Raw genomic sequence first — 20,433 nt, 5'->3', positions numbered from 1 at the left:
CCAAGTTTTGTTTGCTTGTTGTTTTGGTTTGCGGGCGGCACCTGCAGGCTTACTCCTGAGTCTGTATGTAGAGTCAGGGACAGAACCCAGGTCTGTTGAATACAACGGCAATGCCCGAGCGGCTGTACTATCTCTCCGACCTACTGACCAGGATTTGTGACCACTAGGGATGAACAGGCTCGGTGGGTGTCGGAGAAGGAACTTTGGGAACTACAGAGAGCATAATGAGTCACTTTGGAGATGCCCGGGGGTAAGACCGGGCGCGCTCCCAAGACTGCAAGGTGCCAAAGCGGCAGTCCCCGTGACCAAGGGATTTTCCGCGCCCAGGGCGGGCTTGGTGGAGGAAAGCAGAGGTGGGGTGGGGCTTCTCAGGGTCCGCCCTTGCCCAGGTGAGGTCGGCGTCCGCTGCCCGGGAAGCAGCGCCCCCGCAGTGTTCGCGAGGTGCCAGGCGCCCCAGGACTGGCCGCGCTGGCCGTGGCGCTGGCGTGGGTGGAGGTGGCGGGTGGCGCGCCCCGCCGGGCCCAGGTGTGGCCTCCGGGGGCGGGGTTAGGGAACCGGGCGCGGGAGATTCCGGGCCCGACGGGCCGGCATCGAGGGACTGAAGCCGACGCCAGGGGACCGAGCGCGGCGGCGCGCGGGGCCGGGGACCGCCAGCATGTTCTCCCGAAACCACCGCAGCCGGGTCACTGTGGCCAGGGGCTCCGCCCTGGAGATGGAGTTCAAACGCGGCCGTTTCCGACTCAGCCTCTTCGTCGACCCGCCCGAGGTGAGCGCCCCTGCCCGTCGCCCCCTCTGCGGGGTCCCCGCGGCCCCGAGGGCTCACGGCCAGGGGCGGGGACGCCGCGCGCCTAGCGCCACCCGTTGTTGACTTAAAAAGTAAGGCGCGCACCGCTGGTGAGTTAGTGGGACCGGTGCCACCCGGGACACTCCCTGGTCCGGCCAGGGATGAGTTGCCTCAGCCTGGAAAAACTCCGGTTGGCCTCCGCCGAAGGGGTTTCAGGCTCGATTCTCCAGTTGTGCCTGGGCTTGGCCTCGCCCGGGTAAAGCCGTGGCACGGCGCGGTGGGCACTGCGTCCGGGCGCCAGCCCCTTCCCACCACCGGTCTCAACGGTCCGGGGCTGTCCCCACCTTACTTCTCGATTTCCAGGCCGGCCCCTGGCGTCCAAACCCTGCCCGCTGCTTGGCGGTGTCCCCAACGTCTGCGGGGAATGTGCGTCTGGGCGCACCCTCTGCGCGATCTGGGATGGCTCTCCCCGACACACACACACACACACACATACACGCGCTTGCAGCCTCCAGGGAGAATTTCCTCCCGCGCCCACTGCGCAGCGCGTGGCCAGCCCCGAGCCGTACCTGCATCTCCCAAAAACTGCTCGGGAGGGGCGCACGGGCTCGGGGCTGAGCCAGACCCACAGGAGGACGCGCAGCGACTGTCCAGTGGGTCCCCAAGGTCACTTCTCCTCGCCGGCGGCGCCTGGAAACGGTTAAGGCCGGGGGCGGCCTCCCTCCCTCTGGCCGCGGGCTCCCTCCCCTCCGGGATTCCTGGCCGGGCTCCGGCCCCCTCCCCCACTCCACCCCCGGCGCCCCAGAACAAAGGCCCTTTCACGCCCGGGTCCTGCCGGCCCGGCCCTTCGCGGGCTCCAGGAACTAGTGGACCTGGCGGAGGCGGCTTTTGCCGGGGGCCCCCACGACAGCTTCGTGTGGGGCCCGAGCGGGGGCCCGAGGGGCGCGGCCCCAGCCCGGGAGGAGGGGCCTGTGCGCGGGGGGCCGCCCCGGGGGCTGAGCCGGGCCGTGGGGGGCCCCGCGCCGGGGAGCGGGGGCGGAGCTGCCGGGCCCCGCCGGCCACCGAGGGGAGCGTGGCTCCTGGGCGCGGGGCGGGGGGTGGCCGAGTCGCAGCTGGCTGGGAATCGGGGCCGGTTTCCTGTCTGGAAGGGAAGGGGCCCGCCGAGGGGAGCGGGGGCGGCCGCAGCCAGACGCTCCCCGGCCCCCCGCCCCGCCCCAGCGCCCCTTCTCCTGGGAGAGCGAGGTAACCGCCGGGTGGAGCTGGCTGGACGGGGCTTGAGGTCGCCCGCGGTGATCCCGGGGGGCAGCCGAGCCGCGTTCGTGCGCCGCGCCCCCCTCCCCGGCGTCCCGAGCCCTCTCCGCCGGCGCTCCCCGCCGGCTCAGACGCAGCCAGAGCCCGTCTCGGAAAATTCCAGCCCGGGGACCCAGCCCGGGACTCCGCAGACCTGCACGAGGCGGCCCCCTCCCTGCCCCCTTCCAGCTGTGCCTGCCCCTCACGCGCGGGCCGTCCCGCACACAGATTCTCTGTCCGCCCGGCCGGGCTGTGGGCGGGGGCCGGGGAGGGGCCGGAGTCGAATGAAAGGGCCCTTTTCTTCCACAGCTGGGAGAACAGCTGCCACCCCAGCGAGACTGGACACTCCGTGCCCAGAGCCCCCTCGGCAGCAGCCTATCCTCGGCGCGCTTCTCCTTCGGCCCATGGCCGGCCCGCGCCGGGTCCCGGCAACTGCAGCGGGCGAGGAAAGTTAGTCCCCGCGGCCGGGGGCGGGGGCGCGGGGCAGCGGCTGCCCCGGAGCTGCCCGCGGTGCCACGGCCAGGGGAGCCGCGGGAGGAGGAGGACTCGGGGTTCCGGTGGTGGTGGCTGGCGGCCCGCACGCTCTCCGGAGGGCCCGTCAGGGGAAGGGGCGCCGGGGCACAGAGATGCAGGACAGATTGCACATCCTAGAGGACCTGAATATGCTCTACATTCGGCAGATGGCGCTCAGCCTGGAGGTAACGCCCCCCACCTTTGCCCCCCTCATGCATCCCCCCTGCTCCCCGCCCTGCCCGCGCCTTCTGGGGTGGTGGGGGGCCGGCTGGGAGCGGGCGGGGACTCGGCAGGTGGGTCTGCGCGTCCTGCCCGGCGGGTGCAGTGTGTGCTGCCAGGCCGTTTGCGTTCAGAGCATCATGTTGGCAGTGGGCCTCTATACCTATATCTGGAAGCCTTGTGGGTGGGTATAGAGGTGGCGAGCGCCGGAGCGCCTTTTAGGGAGGGATGGGAAGACAGGAGTTCGGCGTGAGAGCCGCAAGGGCAGGAAGGATATGGTCAGCCTGGCGAAGGGGAAGGGGGCCTCTGGCCAGGATGTAGGGATTCTGGGCTCTGGACACTGCAGGGAGCACTTTACTTCATTTGTCTTGTTTTTGTTGATTTGTGTGCTTGGGATCTCATTTATTCCCAACACTGCTATCTACCCGGAGCTTCTTTCCAGACTTCAGTGAACATGACAAGAAAGTCTTGATTTTGTTTTTGTTTGGTTTTGTGCTGGGGTGGGGAATGCCACAGGGTGCCAGCGTCAAACAAGCCCTGCCCATCGAGTTGGACCTCTCTGGCCCAAGACTGCTTAATTTGTTTATGAACTATTCTATTTTAAAATTATTTAATCCGTTTCTTCTTCTTCTTCTTCTTCTTCTTCTTCTTCTTCTTCTTCTTCTTCTTCTTCTTCTTCTTCTTCTTCTTCTTCTTCTTCTTCTTCTCCTCCTCCTCCTCCTCCTCCTCCTCCTCCTCCTCCTCCTCCTCCTCCTCCTCTTCCTCCTCCTCCTCCTACTCCTTTTTCTTTTTAGGTTTTAGGTCCAGTGGTGCTCAGGGCTTACTCCTGGCTCTATGCTCAGGGATTATTCCTTGGCAGGGCTCAGGGGACTGTATTTAGTGCTGTGCTCTGCCCTAGTTTCTCTCTCTCTCTCCTCTCTCTCTCTCTCTCTCTCTCTCTCTCTTTCTCTCTCTCTATTTCTCTTCATTTCTTTTTCCTTTCTTTCCTTTCTTCCTTTCTCTCTTTCTTTCTTTTTTTGGGGGTGTGTGTGTCACACCTGATGATACTCAGGGGTTACTCCTGGCTCTGCACTCAGGAATTATCATATGGGATGCTGGAATCGAACTTGAATTGGCCGTGTGCAGGGCAAATGCCCTCCCACTGCACTATCACTCAGGCCCCAACTTTTTCTTTCTCTCTTTCGCCCCCTTCCTTCCTTCCTTCCTTCCTTCCTTCCTTCCTTCCTTCCTGTGCTGGGATTAAGTCTAAGTTCCTCACTGTGCAAGGCAGGTGCTCTGATTTTCAGCTTTCATCCCTTCATTGTTGTTGCACTGACCATTGCTGCACACACATGCCTGGCTGATGTGCTTGTTGGGGCTCACACATCAGTTTGTGGTGCTTGAACGCCTTTAGTTGTGCTTGCCCATGTGCTCACCTGGGGTCGCACTCTGAGTCAGGCAGGCAGGTTGTGGCAGTCATGCTCACTCGTGTGCACACGTGCTCACGAGTGGCTGCGGTCTTTCTGATCTGGCGTTTGTATCCTGTTAGTTGTGGTGCTTGCTGTGGGGTAACAGCCCTTTTTGTTGTGCTTACACACATGTGGAAATTGCCTGTGGGCCTAGGGATCACAGCAGCTGAGCTGCCAGGCTTACACTTGGCACACACAAGACACTGAATATTTGTACCCAAGGTTTTGTGCTTGCACTAGTGGCGGATGCTCTAAGCCCTGCACGATGCCTCCAGGCACAGAAAGATTTCGTCTAACTGAGAAAGTAGACAGTGCACCTGCAAAGCATGAATCTCACTAGTGAAATTACAATGAAAACAGGGAGATAGCGCAGAAAGCAGAGGAGGAGGCAGCATTAGAAATCGGGTGGGCCTGAAGTGGGTGAGCACCTGCCTTGCACATGTATTGTTTTTTAAATTTTATTTGTTTATTTTGGCTTTTTGGGCCACACTCAGAGGTGCTCAGGGGTTACTCCTGACTGTGCACTCAGGAATTACTCCTGGTGGCCCTCTGGGGACCATAGAAGATGCTGGGGATTGGCATCAGGTTGGCTGCATGCAAGGCAAGCGCCCTGCCCACTGGACTATTTCTCAGGCCCCTGTTTTTAAAAAAAATTTTATTTGCTTATCTATCTTTTTATTTATTTATCTTTGCTTTTGGAGTCATATCCGGCAATGCAGTGCTCAGGGCTTACTCCTGGCTCTGCACTCAGAAATTACTCCTGGCGGTGCTTGGGGGACCATATGTGATGCCGGGGATTGAACCCAGGTTGGCTGTGTGCAAGATAAACGCCCTACCCACTCAGCCCCTGTTTATTTTATTAAAAAAAACCACATTTATTTTGCCACCCGTGGCAGTGCCTGAGTGCTACTCCCAGCGCTGTGCTGGGTCCCTCCCAGCAGTGCCAGGGGACTCACTATGCCACGCTCACATTGAACTGGGGTCAGCATCTTCTTAACCTTTGCCCTGTCTCTTCAGCCTCAGCCCCTGGATTTGTTCCCAGGCCCTTGGTGGCATGCTGGGAGCTGCCCTCACAACACAGTAACAAAATTACCTGGAACTTTGTGTTTGTTTAGTTTTGGGGCCACACCCGGTCTGCTCAGAAGCCTCTCCCAGCTTTGTGCTCCAAGGTCCCTATTGGCAGGGCTGGGCAGAGTGGGAAGAAGACTGTGAGGAACTGGAATCACATCCAGGGCCTCACGCATGCCAGGCACATGCTCTGTCACCGAACACCATCCCCATCCCCACCTGCGAAAATGTGGGGCTAGAGAGATAGCTCAGGGGACTCCACACGTGCTCTACAAACAGGGATCCTGGGTTCGAGCCCCAGCACGTTTCCTTGAGCACCATGGGGACGAGCCCTGAGCAAAACCGGGTGTGGCCCTGAAACCCAAAAAGGGTTTTGTGAGAGTTTAGGCTGAGGCCAGTAAAGGATGAGTACCTGTGGAGACTGGAGAGAAACTCCAGCCAGAGCACACGGCAAGGATGAAGGCTCTGAGTGAGGATGAGGGTGATAGCTTTTGGGGATGAAGGGAGCCCTGCAGCTGGAACTCAGACTTGATGGGCAGGGCCCAGATTGTGCAGGATGTTAAAGGCAAGTCAAGGCACCTAAATTTTATTCTGAAGTGTGGTGTTGGCCCATGGAAAGTATTTTTTTTTTAATTTTAAAAATTAAAAAAAAATTCTCCTCCCCCAATTTTCCTCTTATACTTTATGTAAACACTGTGTTTTGTAAAGCTGTTTATGAACACCAGTCTCACCACCATTATACCTTTCCTCCACCATTGTCTCCCATGGAAAGGTTTTAAGCACTTCATGATGGAGAATAGTTTAGAAGGGGTGGGGTTGGAACAGAAGCAACAGGAGATACCCTGCAAAGACTCTGACAGCCTCAGGGAGACGATCTGGTGGTGTGTCTTAAGGTGTTTATAGTGAAGACCGGAAGTGGGTAGGTCTCAAGGGATGCTATTGGCACATCTGATTGGGGCCTGATGATGGATGGGATGTGAGGGGGAGGAAAGAGAGGGAGAGTGATTCCCTCTTGTGGGGATAAGATAAACAACTGAGGAAGATGGAGGGAGTTGTGGGGGGGAATTCCTGGACTAGATTGGGGGGTGCTGCCGAGGCAGGATGGTAAAGAGAGGAGCTCAGGAGAGGCTAGTTTTGTCTTTTTGGGGGGCCCACACCCTGTGGTGCTCAGGGGCTGCTCTCAGCACATTGTACTGGAGTCATCACGGCTATGCTGAGGGACCTTTTGGTTCTACGGAGCACCCCAGGCCTCATGCATACAAAGCACATGCTCCAGCCCTTTGAGCTCTCTCCCTGGCCCAGGAAAGGCTCTTTCTTACACGCATCCTTCCCCATACCAACCCCATCCCTGTCCCTTGGATCAGAATGGACATTACCAGGCCAGAGCGATAGTACAGTGGGCAGGGCACTTGCCTTGCATGCAGCCGATCCCAAATCAGTACCAGGCACTTCATATGGTCCCCTCAGCCCCCAGGTTGATCCATGAGCACAGAGCTAGGAGTAAATCCTGAGCACAGATGTGTGTGGCCTTCCCCCCCCCCCAAAAAAAAAACCTAAAAAACAGAATGGACAGTATTCTGTCTGAGCCACTTGTGGCATCCCTTACCAACAAGCCCAGATATGGCCTTTTAATTTTCTTCTCCACACAAGTTCCCTTTTGCCAATGCATCTGGAAGGGACATTTTTCTTTTTCTTTCTGGGTCACACCCGGTGATGCACAGGGGTTACTCCTGGCTCATGCACTCAGGAATTATTCCTGGCGGTGCTCGGGGGACCGTATGGGATACTGGGAATTGAACCCGGCTAGCCACGTGCAGGGCAAACGCCCTACCCACTGTGCTATTGCTCCAGCCCCCTGGAAGGGACATTTTTATCTTGTGTTTGCCTGGGGAAGGCCACCTCTTTCTAATATGCAGAAAGCTACTATTATTTTGTGTTGGCAAATGAGGTAAAATCTATTGCCATTCCTATTTCTCTGGACTGCCCATGTTGCTAGGTACGGGTAAATATTTGTTTATTTTTGCCCATACTACTCAGTGCTCTGGGGCTACTCCTGATTCTGTGCTCTGGGGTCCCAGCCATGTTCAGGGGACAAGCAGGAAATACTGGGACTTAATTGTGTGTGTGTGTGGGGGGGGGGGTTTGCCACACCCAGTGGTGTGGCTTACTCCTGTCTCTGCACTCAGAGATCACTCCTGGAGGTGCTCAGGGGACCATATATGGTGCCGGGGATCAAACCTGGGTCAGCTGTGTCCAACACAAATGCCTTGCTCTGGCTCCAATACTGGGAATTAAGTCAAAACTGCTAACACGCAAAATATACACTCGGCCTATTGAGCTATCTCTCCGACCCATATATAATGATTTAAATTCGAAATTTTTTGTGAATTAAAATGAAGTAAACGAACTTAGTTCCTTTGTTGATGTAGTTACATTTCAAGTACTAGATGGCTACGAACATTGCAATATCTATATTTTGTGTGTCACCCTGCAGTGCTTGGGGGTTGCTTTTGGTTTGGTGCTCAGGGGTTCCTCCCAGTGGTGTTTAGGGGACCATGCAGTGCTGGGGATCAAACCTGACCCTCCTACATGCAAAGCCTGTGCTCAGCCCTTTGGGCTCTTAGTGGCTCTTATTGCAGAAGATTTTCTTGCACAGAGTTGGTTTAGATACTTAATGTTTAAAATTTGAAACTGGAGAGATAAGGGAATAAGGCACCTGTCTTGCACGCGGCTGACCCTGGTTTTCATCCATGACACCACATATAGTCCCCTGAGCACTGCCCGGAGAGATCCTTAAGTACCAGTAGGAGTGGTAGTGGTGCCCCCCCCACACACACACACCAAACAAGTGTTAAAATTTTACTTCCTCCCCTTCTCCCCAGCACAGTTCATCCTCATGAGAGGTCTGCCCAAGTTCTGGGGCAGAAGAGAAGTCTTAGCTTTCACTTTGGTCACCTCTCTTTCATCCATAGGCTGATGATGTACTGCTGCTCAGCAATTCATCGTCCCTCAGGAGAACCACTGAAGTTTCAGGAAATGGGGAGGAGTGGCAGTCATGGAAGAGTAAATCCAAGACTTTCGGGAGCAGATAGCTTAAGCTGCACGAAAAGTGGAGTGGAGGAGTAAGAGAAAGATTGTTTTGAGTATGCCCGAGGCCAGGACATTGTCCTAGCTTCTTAAGCTATAGGTTGGGACCCCATATGGGGTCATACAACTTTAAAAAAGAAGTTGGGGAAGGGGGTTTGGGCCACACCTGGTGGTGCTCAGGACTTAGTCCCGGCTCTATGCTCAGGGATCTCTCCTGGCAGGGCTTGGGACCACATGGGGTGCTGGGGATTCAACCTGATCGACTGTGTGTTAGGCCAGTGCTCTGCACCCTTCCCACTGTGCTATCGCTCGAACCCATCCTCATGTTTTTAAAAAATATTTTTTTTTTTTGAGGAGGGCTCAGGAGCGACTCCCAGCTTTGTGCTTGGAGGCTGCTTTTGTCAGTATGTGGGGGGTCCATGAAGTACACAGGATTGAACTCAAGTCTCCTGCAGGCAAAGCATGTGCCTGGCCTGTCAACTATCTCTCTGGCCCTTTGCGATTTATTATCAGTAAATATTTGGTTTGAGGGGCCACACCCAGCAGTGCTCAGGGCTCATTCTTGGCTCTGCACTTAGGAATCACTGCTGGTAGTGCTCAGGGGACCATCTAGGGTGCCAGGGTAGAACCTCGGTTGGTTGTGTGCAAGGCAAAAGCCCTACGCACTCTACTATCACTCTGGCCTTTGATTTGCATACACGTGTCATATCCTATACACCTGGGATTGCATACACAGTTCCTGGGTGAAAAGGGGTTGCAAGAAGCCCCGTGGTAGAGGTTAGACTTTCTCACAGGACATAGACTTCTCTGCACTGGAGTGCTCAGAGATGACAAAGGCTGAAACACAAACTTTCCACGCTGGAGCCCTGGGTTTGCTCTCAGGCATGGCACGGTTGACTGGGCAGTGCCCTGCACTAGCCTCCAGCACCTTTGACTATGCCCTCCGTCCAGCCCCACTCTCCTCCTCCCCCCCAAAAGTCCCCCCCACACACACATGAACTGAGGCTTCAGTTGGTCGGTTCTCACAGCTAGTTGAGTTCGGAAACAGATTTGAACGAGGCCCGGGTGGATAGTCTGAAGGGGACAGAGGTGATGGGAAGCAGAGCCGGAAGTGAGATGGGAAAGGATGTCCCAGGAGGGCCATTGCTTCTGCCGGTGACTCATCCTCCTCCAGCCCCTGGGGCCCTGACCCGGGCCCACTGACAGGCAGTTCTGGATACTTTCCCAGGAGTCCGCCACCCCACCCCCAACCCCCCACTGCGCTGCCTGCCTGCTCCAGGAGGAACTATGAGACCGGGTGACAGGCACCCTCTGGGCTGGGGAGCTGTAGTTGTAGCGCTCCGGGCCATGGCCAGGGGCCAGTGGACTCCGCCTGGGCCTCCGGACTGGCTCTTCCCGGCAGGGTCAAGCTTTTCTCTAGTCCAAAGCCGCAGTACAGAGAGTGGCTTTCCTACGTGCATCCGAACCAGGGTCACCTTGGAGGCCGCGCTGAAGCTGGCGGGGGCCGCCCTGCCTTCTGCAGCCACCCTCCAGCGCCGAAGCCTGGGGTCCTTTCCCTGCTGCTGCTCCCAGCCAGCCGTCCCGGGGACCCCGCGCTCCCGAGCCCCTGAGGCTCTCGCGGCAGTTTGGAGCTGATGTCACCGGCGCCCAGAGCGCCGCAGGCAGACGGGGCGGAGCGCACGCGATGGACGGGGCCGGGGAAGCATCCGTGAGTGCTGGGGACCGAGCCCCGCGCGCACCCGCCCCTGACGCTCTCAGGGTACTTACAGCCGGACGTTGGGTGTAACGTGTGTGTGTGTGTGTGTGTGTGTGTGTGTGTGTGTGTGTGTGTGCGTGCCTGTGCGCGCGTAGCAGGAAGCTAGCTTAGCAAAGGTGGGAGCCGGTGCGGACAGACATGGGGAAGAGGGTGGAGTGGAACTTGTGCGGTCTGGAGGGGTGGAGGGTTGCCTGGTGGTCTCGGCATTGGCACCGGGCTGAAGTATTCCTGCAGGATGGATGGTCAAGGAAACAGGTGAATAAGGCTGGGGTATGGGGTGATGAGAATCTGGCCAAACTCAGGAAATAGTGAAGGAAAACTCTCTGGGGAATCAGCCAAGGCTTTTGGAGGGCGGAACTCCTTGTGTTCAGACCAGCAACCGAGGTCAGGGTGGAGGAGGGCGGGGATGAGTGAGAAGAGACGTTTGGGGCATCTTTCTAGTTTGGTGGCTTCCCTTACTCACTCAAGGGAGCCGCAGAGTGTATGGTGGCTGCCCTTCCCCCTTTCTCCAAAACCTCCAGCCAGCCTGCTGCCCAAGACCCGGTTCTCTGGAACATCCGTGCTTCTGTGCGGCTCTCACCTCCCGGCTGGGGTGTTAGTGGGAGCCCTCAGCAGCACAGGTGCTCCGTGGTTGTCCGGGGAGATAGCCTTGCTGCCCCTGGTGTAGTCGGGTACCAGCCATTAGCCAAAACGTTTCATATTCCTGTCTCAAGAGTAGTCTTGGGACTATTTCCAGCCTTCTCTTACAGACGGAGAAACTGGGGCATACGGAGGCTGAGTGAAATGCCCAGTGCTGTTATTATAAGTTTCTTCCCAGCTTCTCAGGACTGGCGGGGCTGTGACTTCACCCTCAGGTTGCCTTTCAAGCTGTGCTCGCCCACATCGCTCTGTGCCACATCCTTTCTGAGTGAATGTGCCCGGGATCCTGGTGGTTCTCTGGGTACCTCCCCTTGGGCCCTCCTACACCCGACTCTGCCTCACTCCTGATCCGTCTCACTTGCTTTCCCATCTCCTCTGTCCTCAGGGCTCAAACTCAGAGGCCTTTGGGTCGAAGATCCACTAGTTTGGGTTGTGTTGGGGGTCTTGAGGATGCTGGGAGTGCCTTTTCCATGGCTCCTTGTCAACTAGATGTTGCCCTCATCACTTGAAACCTTGGACTAACTCAGAATGGCTTTTTCTAGCTGTGTTATTCCTTTTCGTTGCTTTCTCTGGACTGACTGTACTTTAGACTCACTTGGGAAATTAAAAAGCTTTTTCCCCCAAAGGCCCAAGAGATAGTATGAAGGTGAAAGCATTTGCCTGGCATGTGACTGTGGCCAAGACCTGAGTGTAAATCCTGGCACTGCATGTGGTCATTTGAGCATCTCCCAGGGTGGGACCTCCCGCTTGCCTGCAATGCAGTAGGACCCCCTCTCCCTGATGCTCCTTTGGCAAGTCTGTTTTGAGGCCTACTTTTATATACATATTAGGTTTTGGGGTCACACCTGGCAATTCTCGGGAGTTATTCCTGGTTCTGTGCTCAAGAATCACTCCTGAAGAGTGTGGGGGACTATTTGGGATGCTGGGGATCAAACCTGGATTGGCTGTGTGCAAGGCAAATGCCCTACCTGTTATACTATTGCTCAGGACCCAGGGGCCTGGTATTAATTAATTTATTTAAATTTTGTTTTGGGCCATATCTGGTGATGCTCAGGGGTAACTCCTGGCTCTGTACTAAAGAATTACTCCTGGTGATGCTCAGAGGACCGTATGGGATGCTGGGGATCGAACATGGGTCAGTTGCATGCAAGGCAAGCTCTCTACCTTCTGTACTTCATGTCTTCAAGATTTTTTGTTTTTGTTTTTGGGCCACACCTGGCAATGCTCAGGGCTTACTCCTGGCTCTGCGTTCAGGGGTCACCTTTGGCAGTCTCTGGGGACCCTATGGGATCCTATCCTGGGGATTAAACCACATGCAGCCGCATGCAAGGTAAGGATCATACCCACTGTACTATCATTCTGGCCCCTTAAAATTTTTTTTAGGGAGCCAGAGTGATAGTACAGCAGGTAGGGTCTTTGTTCTACATGTGAACAGAAGTGTTCCCTGAGTATAGAGCTAGGAGTAAGCCCTGAGTACCACAGGGTCACATTCCACTTCTGCACCACCAAACACGTGTACACACACACACACACACACACACACACACACACACACACACGTTTTCCATTCTTGGCTGGAGAGATAGCTCAATGGACTGGAGTACATGCTCTGCATGCAGGAGGCCCTGGGTTCAATTCCTGACACCACATGGTACCCAGACATCAGAGGCTAAGCATATGACCAGCAGTAATCTCTTAGTATTACCAGATGTAGCCCAAAACAAAACAAAACAAGTTTCCATTCTGTCTCCTAGTTCTGCAAACACTATTCTATACAGAACTTTGATTGTGCATGTTTGTATCATGCACAAATGGTACTGTAATAGTGTTCTCTCCCCTCTTTTGGGAGGGGTTCACACCTGGCAGTGCTTGAGGACCACTCCTGGCTTTGTGCTCTGGGCTCACTCCTAGTGCTTGGGGTCTCGTGCGGGGCCAGACTGAAGCCTGAGCCGCCTGCATGTGAAGCTGTGCCCCAGCCCTGCACTATCTCCTGGCCCTGCTCTGCTTTTTCTCATATCATGTACTCTGATGGTTTTGGTGTGGTGGTGTCTGGGATTGAACCCAGGGCCTTGCCTCTTCCTTGTGAAATATGCATTCTACCACCGCGCTACATTCGTGGCCAGGTTTCTTATGTATTTTTGGGTGCTGGGGATCAAGCCCAGCGCGTCACACATGCAGGGAATGTGGTCTAGTGCTGAGCCACATCCCTAGCCACTTCCCGTATTCTGAATATGATTTCGTTAACTGCACACGTCTGTCTCATCCTTTATTTTAATTTTTTGAGTTTTGGACTATACCTGGTGGTGCTCAGAGCTTACTCCTGCCTCTAAGGGGTCACTTCTGGAAGGCCCGGGGGATCATACGGGGTGCTAGGATCAAACATGGGTTGCCTGTGTGAAGGCAAACACCCTACCTGCTGTAGTATCTCTCTGGTCCCTCTACCTCACTTTTTATTTATTTATTTATTTTGCTTTTTGGGTCATACCCAGCGATGCACAGGGGTTACTCCTGGCTCATGCACTCAGGAATTACCCCTGGCATTGCTCGGGGGACCATATGGGATGCTGGGAACCGAACCCGGGTTGGCCGCGTGCAGGGCAAATGCCCTACCCATTGTTCTATGGCTCCAGCCCATATATTTAAAATCTGAGATATTGACTAGTTAGATCAAAGGACTTGTGAATTTGTAGTCTTCATAGATTTACCCAAATTATATCCAAAAGAAGCAGAGGGCATTTAACTTCCCCCACCCTTCCAATGTATTAGTTAGGATATCTGTAATTTCACAATGATTTCCTGCTTAGTTTTAGGCTACAGAGACTGAGCATCATCCTCTGCTCTTACGTTGTCTGAAACACGACTCATCGTTTTCACTGGGGCCACAGCTCCCCCCCCACCGGGAGACTGGATGCCTCTTCCCTCTGTCCCCACTGACGGTACCTTCTCCCCTTTCTTCCCCCCTTCCTGCCAGGACACGGAGCTGCAGCGGAAGTTGGACCATGAGATCCGGATGAGGGAGGGCGCCTGCAAGCTGCTGGCAGCCTGTTCCCAGCGGGAGCAGGCCCTGGAGGCGACCAAGAGCTTGCTGGTGTGCAACAGTCGCATCCTCAGCTACATGGGCGAGCTGCAACGGCGCAAGGAGGCCCAGGTTTTGGGCAAGAAAGGCCGGCGGTGAGCGGGGAGGGGCCAGGCTCTGCGGGCGGGGGGACCCCTCTGAAGAGCGCCTTCACCCCAGGGTGCCGGGAAGACTCCTTGTGGTTCCAGTGCGCCACCCTGAGGTGCGCTGCCTGAGTGAATCACGGCAGCCAGTGCCTGGGGCCAGCGTGGCAGGCCCCCCCCCCCCCCTCTCCCCGTGCCCCCCGCCCCTTCCCCCCCCCCCCCCCTCCCCGAATTCGAGGCCTTGCAGACTGACTGGCTTCTGGGAAGGCTCATTTTCTCAGTTCGCTGAGTGACACATTTGCAGCATGACCAGTTTGCCACAAGTGACAGTAAACCTGGAGTTCATCACTAGAGGCAGGGACTGGGAAAGGACACCACCTGCCCCTGCGAGTAGTCTGTGCATCCTAGAAGCCCGAGTGTGAGACACGTGCTACCCTGACGTCACGCTCTACTGCACAGACGGATCTCTGTGACGCGATGCTGTGGGGGGAAGAGAAGGCTGGAGAAACGATTTATTTCGTGAAGTGGCCTTCAGGGCATAGGCTGTTTTAGGTGAACTGGCTGTTAGCAGTCGCTGGTCTGGCCAAGTGGGTGGAGCGGGAGAAAGTGGCTCTGCGCTAGGACCTGGAGGTTCCTGGCTGGAGACACAGTCCCTATGAGGAGGCAGATCAGCACTCACCAGTCACTCCCTAAAACCAAAGGCAGAACCAGCAGTTGGGGGCCGATTCCCCACTTCTCCCAGAGGTGGCCCTGGGTCCGGTCTTCCCCGCCCTGCCTGCACAGCCCCTCCCCAGGTCTAGGCAGTGGGGCTGAGGCAGACCCCCTCGGTTCCTGACCGCTGAGCACGCAGTGACCGGGCCACCCTTGGTTCTTTAGGGGAATCCCCAAGGTTTGGGTGGTGAGTCATCGAGGACGAAGAGCACAGGCCTCCTAATGAGGGGAGAAGAGAGGAAGGATGGGAGCCTGGGAGTGGGAGGACTGGGGTGCTTGGGGCACAGGGAAGGCCCAGAAAATCTAATGAGGAGGACATCGAAGCTGAGGGCGGAGGGAGAGATCAGTTTGAGGTCAACGGACACACGTTTTCCTTGCTTGAGTTTTGGTGACCTCCCGGCAGAAACGGGCGGTGTGGTGGAGCCAAGTCTCCTTAGGATGTTGGCCACAGCCTCTGAAGGGCGCATGAGGGAGAGCCCTGGGAGGGGCATCTCCACGGGTGCCTGTGCCCACAGGGCCCTGCTCACCTGCCAGGGCTGCTGTGTGTATGTGTGAGTGTGTGTATGTGTGTATGTGGGAGTGTGTGTGTGGGGCGGTGAGTCCCACACCTGCTGCCAGTGTGTGTATGTATATGTGTGTATGTATGTGTGTGTGTATTTGGGTGTATGTGTGTATGTATGTGTATGTGTGTATATATGCATGTATGTGTGTATGCATGTGTCTATGTGTCTATGTGTGTGCATGTATATGTGTGTATGCATGTATGTGTGTATGTGTGTTTGAGTGTATTTGTGTGTATGTGTATATGTCTGTGTATGTGAGTATATGTATATATGTGTGTGTATGTGTGTATGTGTTTGTGTGCGTATGTGTGTATATATGTGTGTGTATGGGTGTGTATGTGTATGTATGTGTGCATGTGTGTATCTATGTGTGTGTATGAGTCTGTGTGTGTCTGTGTCTGTGTGTGTACGTATGTGTCTATATATGTGTGTGTGTGTGTGTGTGTGTAGTGATGGGGAAGGTGCTGAAATGGGGGAGAGCCCCACGCTTGCACACTGAGGATGTAAGTTAATGTGTCTTGAGTGTCCAGCTCGCCTGGGTTTCATCATCGCCTCCCCTCTCTGTCCCTCAGCCCTGCCGTGCCAGTTTGCCTGGGAGCCTGGGGTCCTGGGGGCTGGGAACTGGAACGGGGTGTGGAGCGCAGTCGGGGCTCAGAAACTGCCAATTTTCCCGCAGGCCTTCGGACAGCTGCTCGCCTGCCCATCGGTCCCCCTGCCGAGGCCGGGTCTGCATCTCTGGTAAGCAGCACCGCGTTCACCAGACCGCCCGCCCCCAGCCCCACTCTCCCCCGGCTCATGCCTGTCCCCACCCTCTGCCCTGCAGACCTCCGGATCCCTCTCATGTGGAAGGACACAGAGTACTTCAAGAACAAAGGCGGTGAGTCACACACCTGCTGCCAGCAAAGTGGGGGAAGGACCTGCTGGTGGCCAGGGCTTGGGGCCATGTGGAGACGGCTTTGCTCTGTCCCCAGACCCGCACCACCGCTGGGCTGTGTTCCTGCTGCTGCAGCTCGGGGAGCACATTGAAGACACGGAGATGGTCCTGGTGGACCGGACCCTCACGGACATCTCCTTCCAGAACAACATACTCTTGTGAGCGCCCTGCCCTTCTGGACGCCCTTTTCCCCCAGTGCTGCTCCGCGCTCCCCACCCGTCTCCAGGGCCTGTGGGAGGGTGGACACTGCGCTCTGCCCAGCACGATCCTCCTCTCTCCCTCCCTGTGTCTGCAGTGCCGATGCAGGGCCAGACTTTGAACTTCGCCTAGAGCTATATGGGGCCTGCGTGGAAGAGGAAGGGGCCCTGACGGGCGCCCCGAAGCGGCTGGCCACCAAACTCAGCAGTTCTCTGGGTCGGTCCTCAGGGAGGCGTGTCCGGGCATCACTGGAGAATGCTGGAGCTTCTGGGAGCAGCCCCATCCTGCTCCCCACACCGGCCGTGGGGTAAGGCCCCGTTCTGCTGCCCACCCCGACTGTGGCCTCGGCAGTCTGGATCGGGCCCGGGTGACCTCTGAGCTGTGTTGCGCGGCACAGAAGGTCCAGCTTTCTGGGTTCAGTTCCCAGCACTGTATGGTTCCCTGAGCTCAGCTGGGTGACCCCAAAACAAAACACCTGGAAACGTGCCTCTAATCTAATCTCTATCTTTCGTTAATGAAATGGCAGTATGAAGGCACACCTGTCTCCAGAGCTTTGCTCAGCATCCCAGAGGATCTCCAGTGACACCTCCCGGGCTCAGCAAGCGCACCCCCCGGGCCCTGTATGGGCCCTGTAAGCAGCCGCAGGGGAATGGGAAGGCTCTCGAACCTGTACGCCGCGCCAGACCCACGTCTAATTGAGGACTAGTGCAAATGGAGAGAGAAAGAGCCCTGGAGTCTTAACTCATTTTTTTGTGGGGGGGTTTGGGGTCATGCCAGGCAATGGGTAGGGGTTTCTCCTAGACCTGCACTTGGGAATTACTCCTGGTGATGCTCCGGGTACCATATGGGATGCTGGGGATTGAACCCGGCTTGGCTGCATGAAAGACAAGTGCCCTACCTGCTATATTATCACTCTGGGCAGGACACACCCAGGTGTTCTTAGGGAGTTCCTGGGTCTGTGCTCAGAGATTACTCCTGGTTGTGCTTTGGGGGGTCATATGGGATGCCAGGGATCTAACCCGGGTCAGCTGTGTGCAAGGCAAGTACCCTGCCTGCTGGACTGTCTCCCTGGTCTCTGAAACCAGCTCTTACATAAAGCCAGGCCCTGGGTGTGTGCTGTGCTGGGCCTAGGATGCGTCACTGGAGATCCTCTGGGCTGCTGAACAAAGCTCTGGAGACAGATTCGCCTTCATATTGCAGTTTCATCAACGAAAGACAGAGATTAGAGGCACGTTTCCAGGTGCTTTGTTTTGGGGTCACCTACCCAGTGTGGGTACTGAAGCCAGGCCTTATCTGGATGCAACGCTTCTGCTCCAGTCCTTTGAACGGTCTTGCCTGGCTGCTCTGGCCGTGTGTGTGTGTGTGTGTGTGTGTGTGTGTGTGTGTGTGTATGTGTGTGTGTGTGTTTCTTTTTGAGTCACACCCTGCGATGCTCAGGGGTCACTCCTAGCTCTGCACTCAGGAATTACTCCTGGCGGTACTCAGGGGACCATATGCGATGCTGGGAATCGAACCCCGGTCGGCTGCGTGCAAGGCAAACACGCTCCCTGCTGTACTATCGCTCCAGCCTCTGTGCATGTTTTAAATTCTTAAGTTCTGTTTTGGGGCCACACTGGCTGTGCTCAGAGGGGTTACTTCTTGGCTCTGCGTTCAGGAACCATTCCTGGTGGTGCTCGAGGGACCATGTGGGGTGCTGGATATTGAACCCCGACATGTAAGGCCTGCTTTCCTATGGCCCCGGCCCCTGGGCACATTTTTTAACCTTGCTAAGCCACGACTGTCACCAGGCTGTAGGGGGAGTAAGCAAAGAGCCTGGAGCTTCTTGTGGGCTCAGGACATGCCCTGAGGTGGGGGACGCAAGCTCATGTCCCCAGAGGCCTGGCCGGACCTGGCCTGGCCGCTCCCGGGACTGAGGCTCACTTCTACATCTTTCCCACAGGGGGCCTCGGTACCACCTCCTGGCCCACAGCACACTCACCCTGGCCGCGGTGCAGGACGGGTTCCGCACGCACGACCTCAGCCTCGTCAGCCACGGTGGGTGTGTGGGCGCGTGGGGGTGGGGTGTGGAGAGGCGCCCCTTCCCCCCCAACATCTGACTCCCCACACGCACCTCCAGCAGAGGAGAACCCCGCCTGGCTGCCCCTCTACGGGAGCATTTGCTGCCGCCTGGTGGCGCAGCCTCTTTGCATGACTCAGCCCACTGCCAGCGGCCCCCTCAGGGTGCAGGTATGGGGGTCCTGGGGGGCGTGGAGGGAGGCACGGGCAGGAATGGGGAACTGGATTGTGGAGCAGTGGGACGACTCGGGAGCACTGGGGTCCGGCTGGAGGAAGGAGGGGGGTGGCAAGGTGGGGACCAGGAAGCAGGGGTGGGCAGAAAGGAGGAAGGAGCACATTCTCCACCAAGAGGGAGCGGTGTGTGTGGTGTGTGTCTGTGTGTGTGTGTGCACGCGCACCCCCCAGGAAATCTTGTCATTTCTCCAGCAAACTGGGGAGCTGCAGGACTGGAAGCGGGTACATGGGGTGCTGAAAGGCACAAACCTCTTCTGCTACCGGCACCCGGAGGATGCAGACACTGGGGAGGAGCCGCTGTTTACTATTGCAGTCAACAAGGTGACTCCTGGCGACGGTTACTCCGTGTGTGTGTGTGTGTGTGTGTGTGTGTGTGTGTGTACCTCCATGCCCTCCCTTTCCCTGCCTCCATTGCTCTCCCTTCTCCCTCGAGGGTGCAGCTGGCTCCTGGGGGCCCTTCTGCCCAAACGAGGTGCCTGGGAGATAGACGCCTCCTGGTGCCTCCTCCGACGCCTGCTTCTCTCTGCTGCAGGACACTCGAGTCCGGGCCGGGGAGCTGGAGCAGGCGGCAGGCCGGCCCCTCACCCTGAGCATCAGCAACCGGTATGGGGGGGATGAGGTGACACACACCCTCCAGACGGAGAGTCGGGAAGCCCTGCAGAGCTGGAGGGAGGCTCTGTGGCAGCTGTTCTTCGACATGAGTAAGTGTGTGTGGGGTGCTGGGTGAAGACTGGGTTGACTCCGACTGAGGCGGGGCAGATGGTTCCCCGCCTGTCCGACTCCCTCCCACACTCTCCCTTCAGGTCAGTGGAAGCAGTGCTGTGAGGAAATCATGAAAATTGAAACCCCTGCTCCCCGGAAACCCCCGCAAGCACTGGCCAAGCAGGGGTCCTTGTACCACGAAATGGGTGAGCAGAAGTGGGAGCTCGGGGAAGTGCTGGGGGGGTCTCCAAAGGAACCCAGATAGGAGGGCTGAACGCGGGCCCGTGGCATTTCCTCCTCTTTCCCGACTCTTCTCAGAACCACTTCCACCAAAGTTCAAAGCAGGATCCCCCCCAATAGGACCCCCCCAGGCCAGCTTCATCTCATGGATTTCTTTCCTAATCTCTTCCTTTCTGTCTCCTTCTCTGCATGTGGACTCCTGTCTCTGCTTCTGCTTTCCTCTTCCTCCTCTCTCTCCATCTCACCCACTCCCTCCGGCCTCTCCCATGTCCCCGCTGAACCATCCCGCACCCCCTAGTCTTGGCCGAGCCGGCTGAGCCGGGGGCTCCCGGGGGCCCTGGCGAGGGCCTGCTGCTGCAGGACGATGCGGTCTCGGCTGAGATCCGGGCTTTGCTGTCATCCTACTACAGTGACAGGTGATGGCCAGGCCCAGGGAGGCCGGCGGCCAAGCTCTGACTAGCCCCCTCCCTCCCCCTTCCTGGTGCCACAGCTCTTGAGCCGCTGGATGACATCGCGGCGGTGACAGACATCCTGGCCCAGCGGGAGGGGTCCAGGCTGGAGACAGCCCCTGCCTGGCTAGCCGTGTTCGCGGACCAGCCTACCCCGCCCCGCCCCTGCTCTCCTTCTACCCACCCCTCGCCCTGGGGGCGCCCCCGAACACTCTCCTTGGACGCTGCCCCCCCAGACCGCTCCCCCGCGGCTTCCCGTTCTGTTGCCCCTCGGCGCCCACCGCGACCCCCACAGTCCAGAGGCCTCTGCAGCAAAGGGTCCCCCCACACATGGCTCCAGTCGGCGGTGTGAGAGCTGGTGGCGTCAGGATCGTCGGGGAAAAC

At 57.1% G+C, this 20,433-nt stretch overlaps 1 protein-coding gene across 2 annotated transcripts; it reads left to right on the top strand.

Annotated features, from left to right (window-relative positions):
• Positions 1-377: 377 nt before the first annotated feature.
• On the top strand, positions 378-20,413 carry RTKN (rhotekin). 2 transcript variants are annotated; one of them, XM_056115409.1, is made up of 12 exons: positions 378-766; positions 13,776-13,975; positions 15,914-15,975; positions 16,061-16,114; positions 16,209-16,329; positions 16,467-16,676; positions 18,309-18,403; positions 18,489-18,595; positions 18,851-18,979; positions 19,191-19,359; positions 19,462-19,566; positions 20,091-20,413. In XM_056115409.1, the coding sequence occupies exons 1-12, from the start codon at positions 656-658 to the stop codon at positions 20,399-20,401; spliced, it is 1,674 nt and encodes a 557-aa protein (XP_055971384.1). In that variant the 5' UTR covers positions 378-655; the 3' UTR covers positions 20,402-20,413. The 2 variants fall into 2 exon arrangements, with proteins under 2 accessions (XP_055971384.1, XP_055971393.1); XM_056115418.1 differs by lacking the exon at positions 378-766 and adding an exon at positions 2,010-2,772.
• Positions 20,414-20,433: the final 20 nt, after the last annotated feature.

Source organism: Sorex fumeus, unplaced genomic scaffold (genome assembly GCF_029834395.1).
Source record: "Sorex fumeus unplaced genomic scaffold, SorFum_2.1 ptg000003l, whole genome shotgun sequence".
Taxonomy (NCBI): Eukaryota; Metazoa; Chordata; class Mammalia; order Eulipotyphla; family Soricidae; genus Sorex; species Sorex fumeus.
The sequence above is the reverse complement of the archived record's forward strand: the minus strand, read 5'-3'. Positions and strand labels throughout refer to the sequence as shown.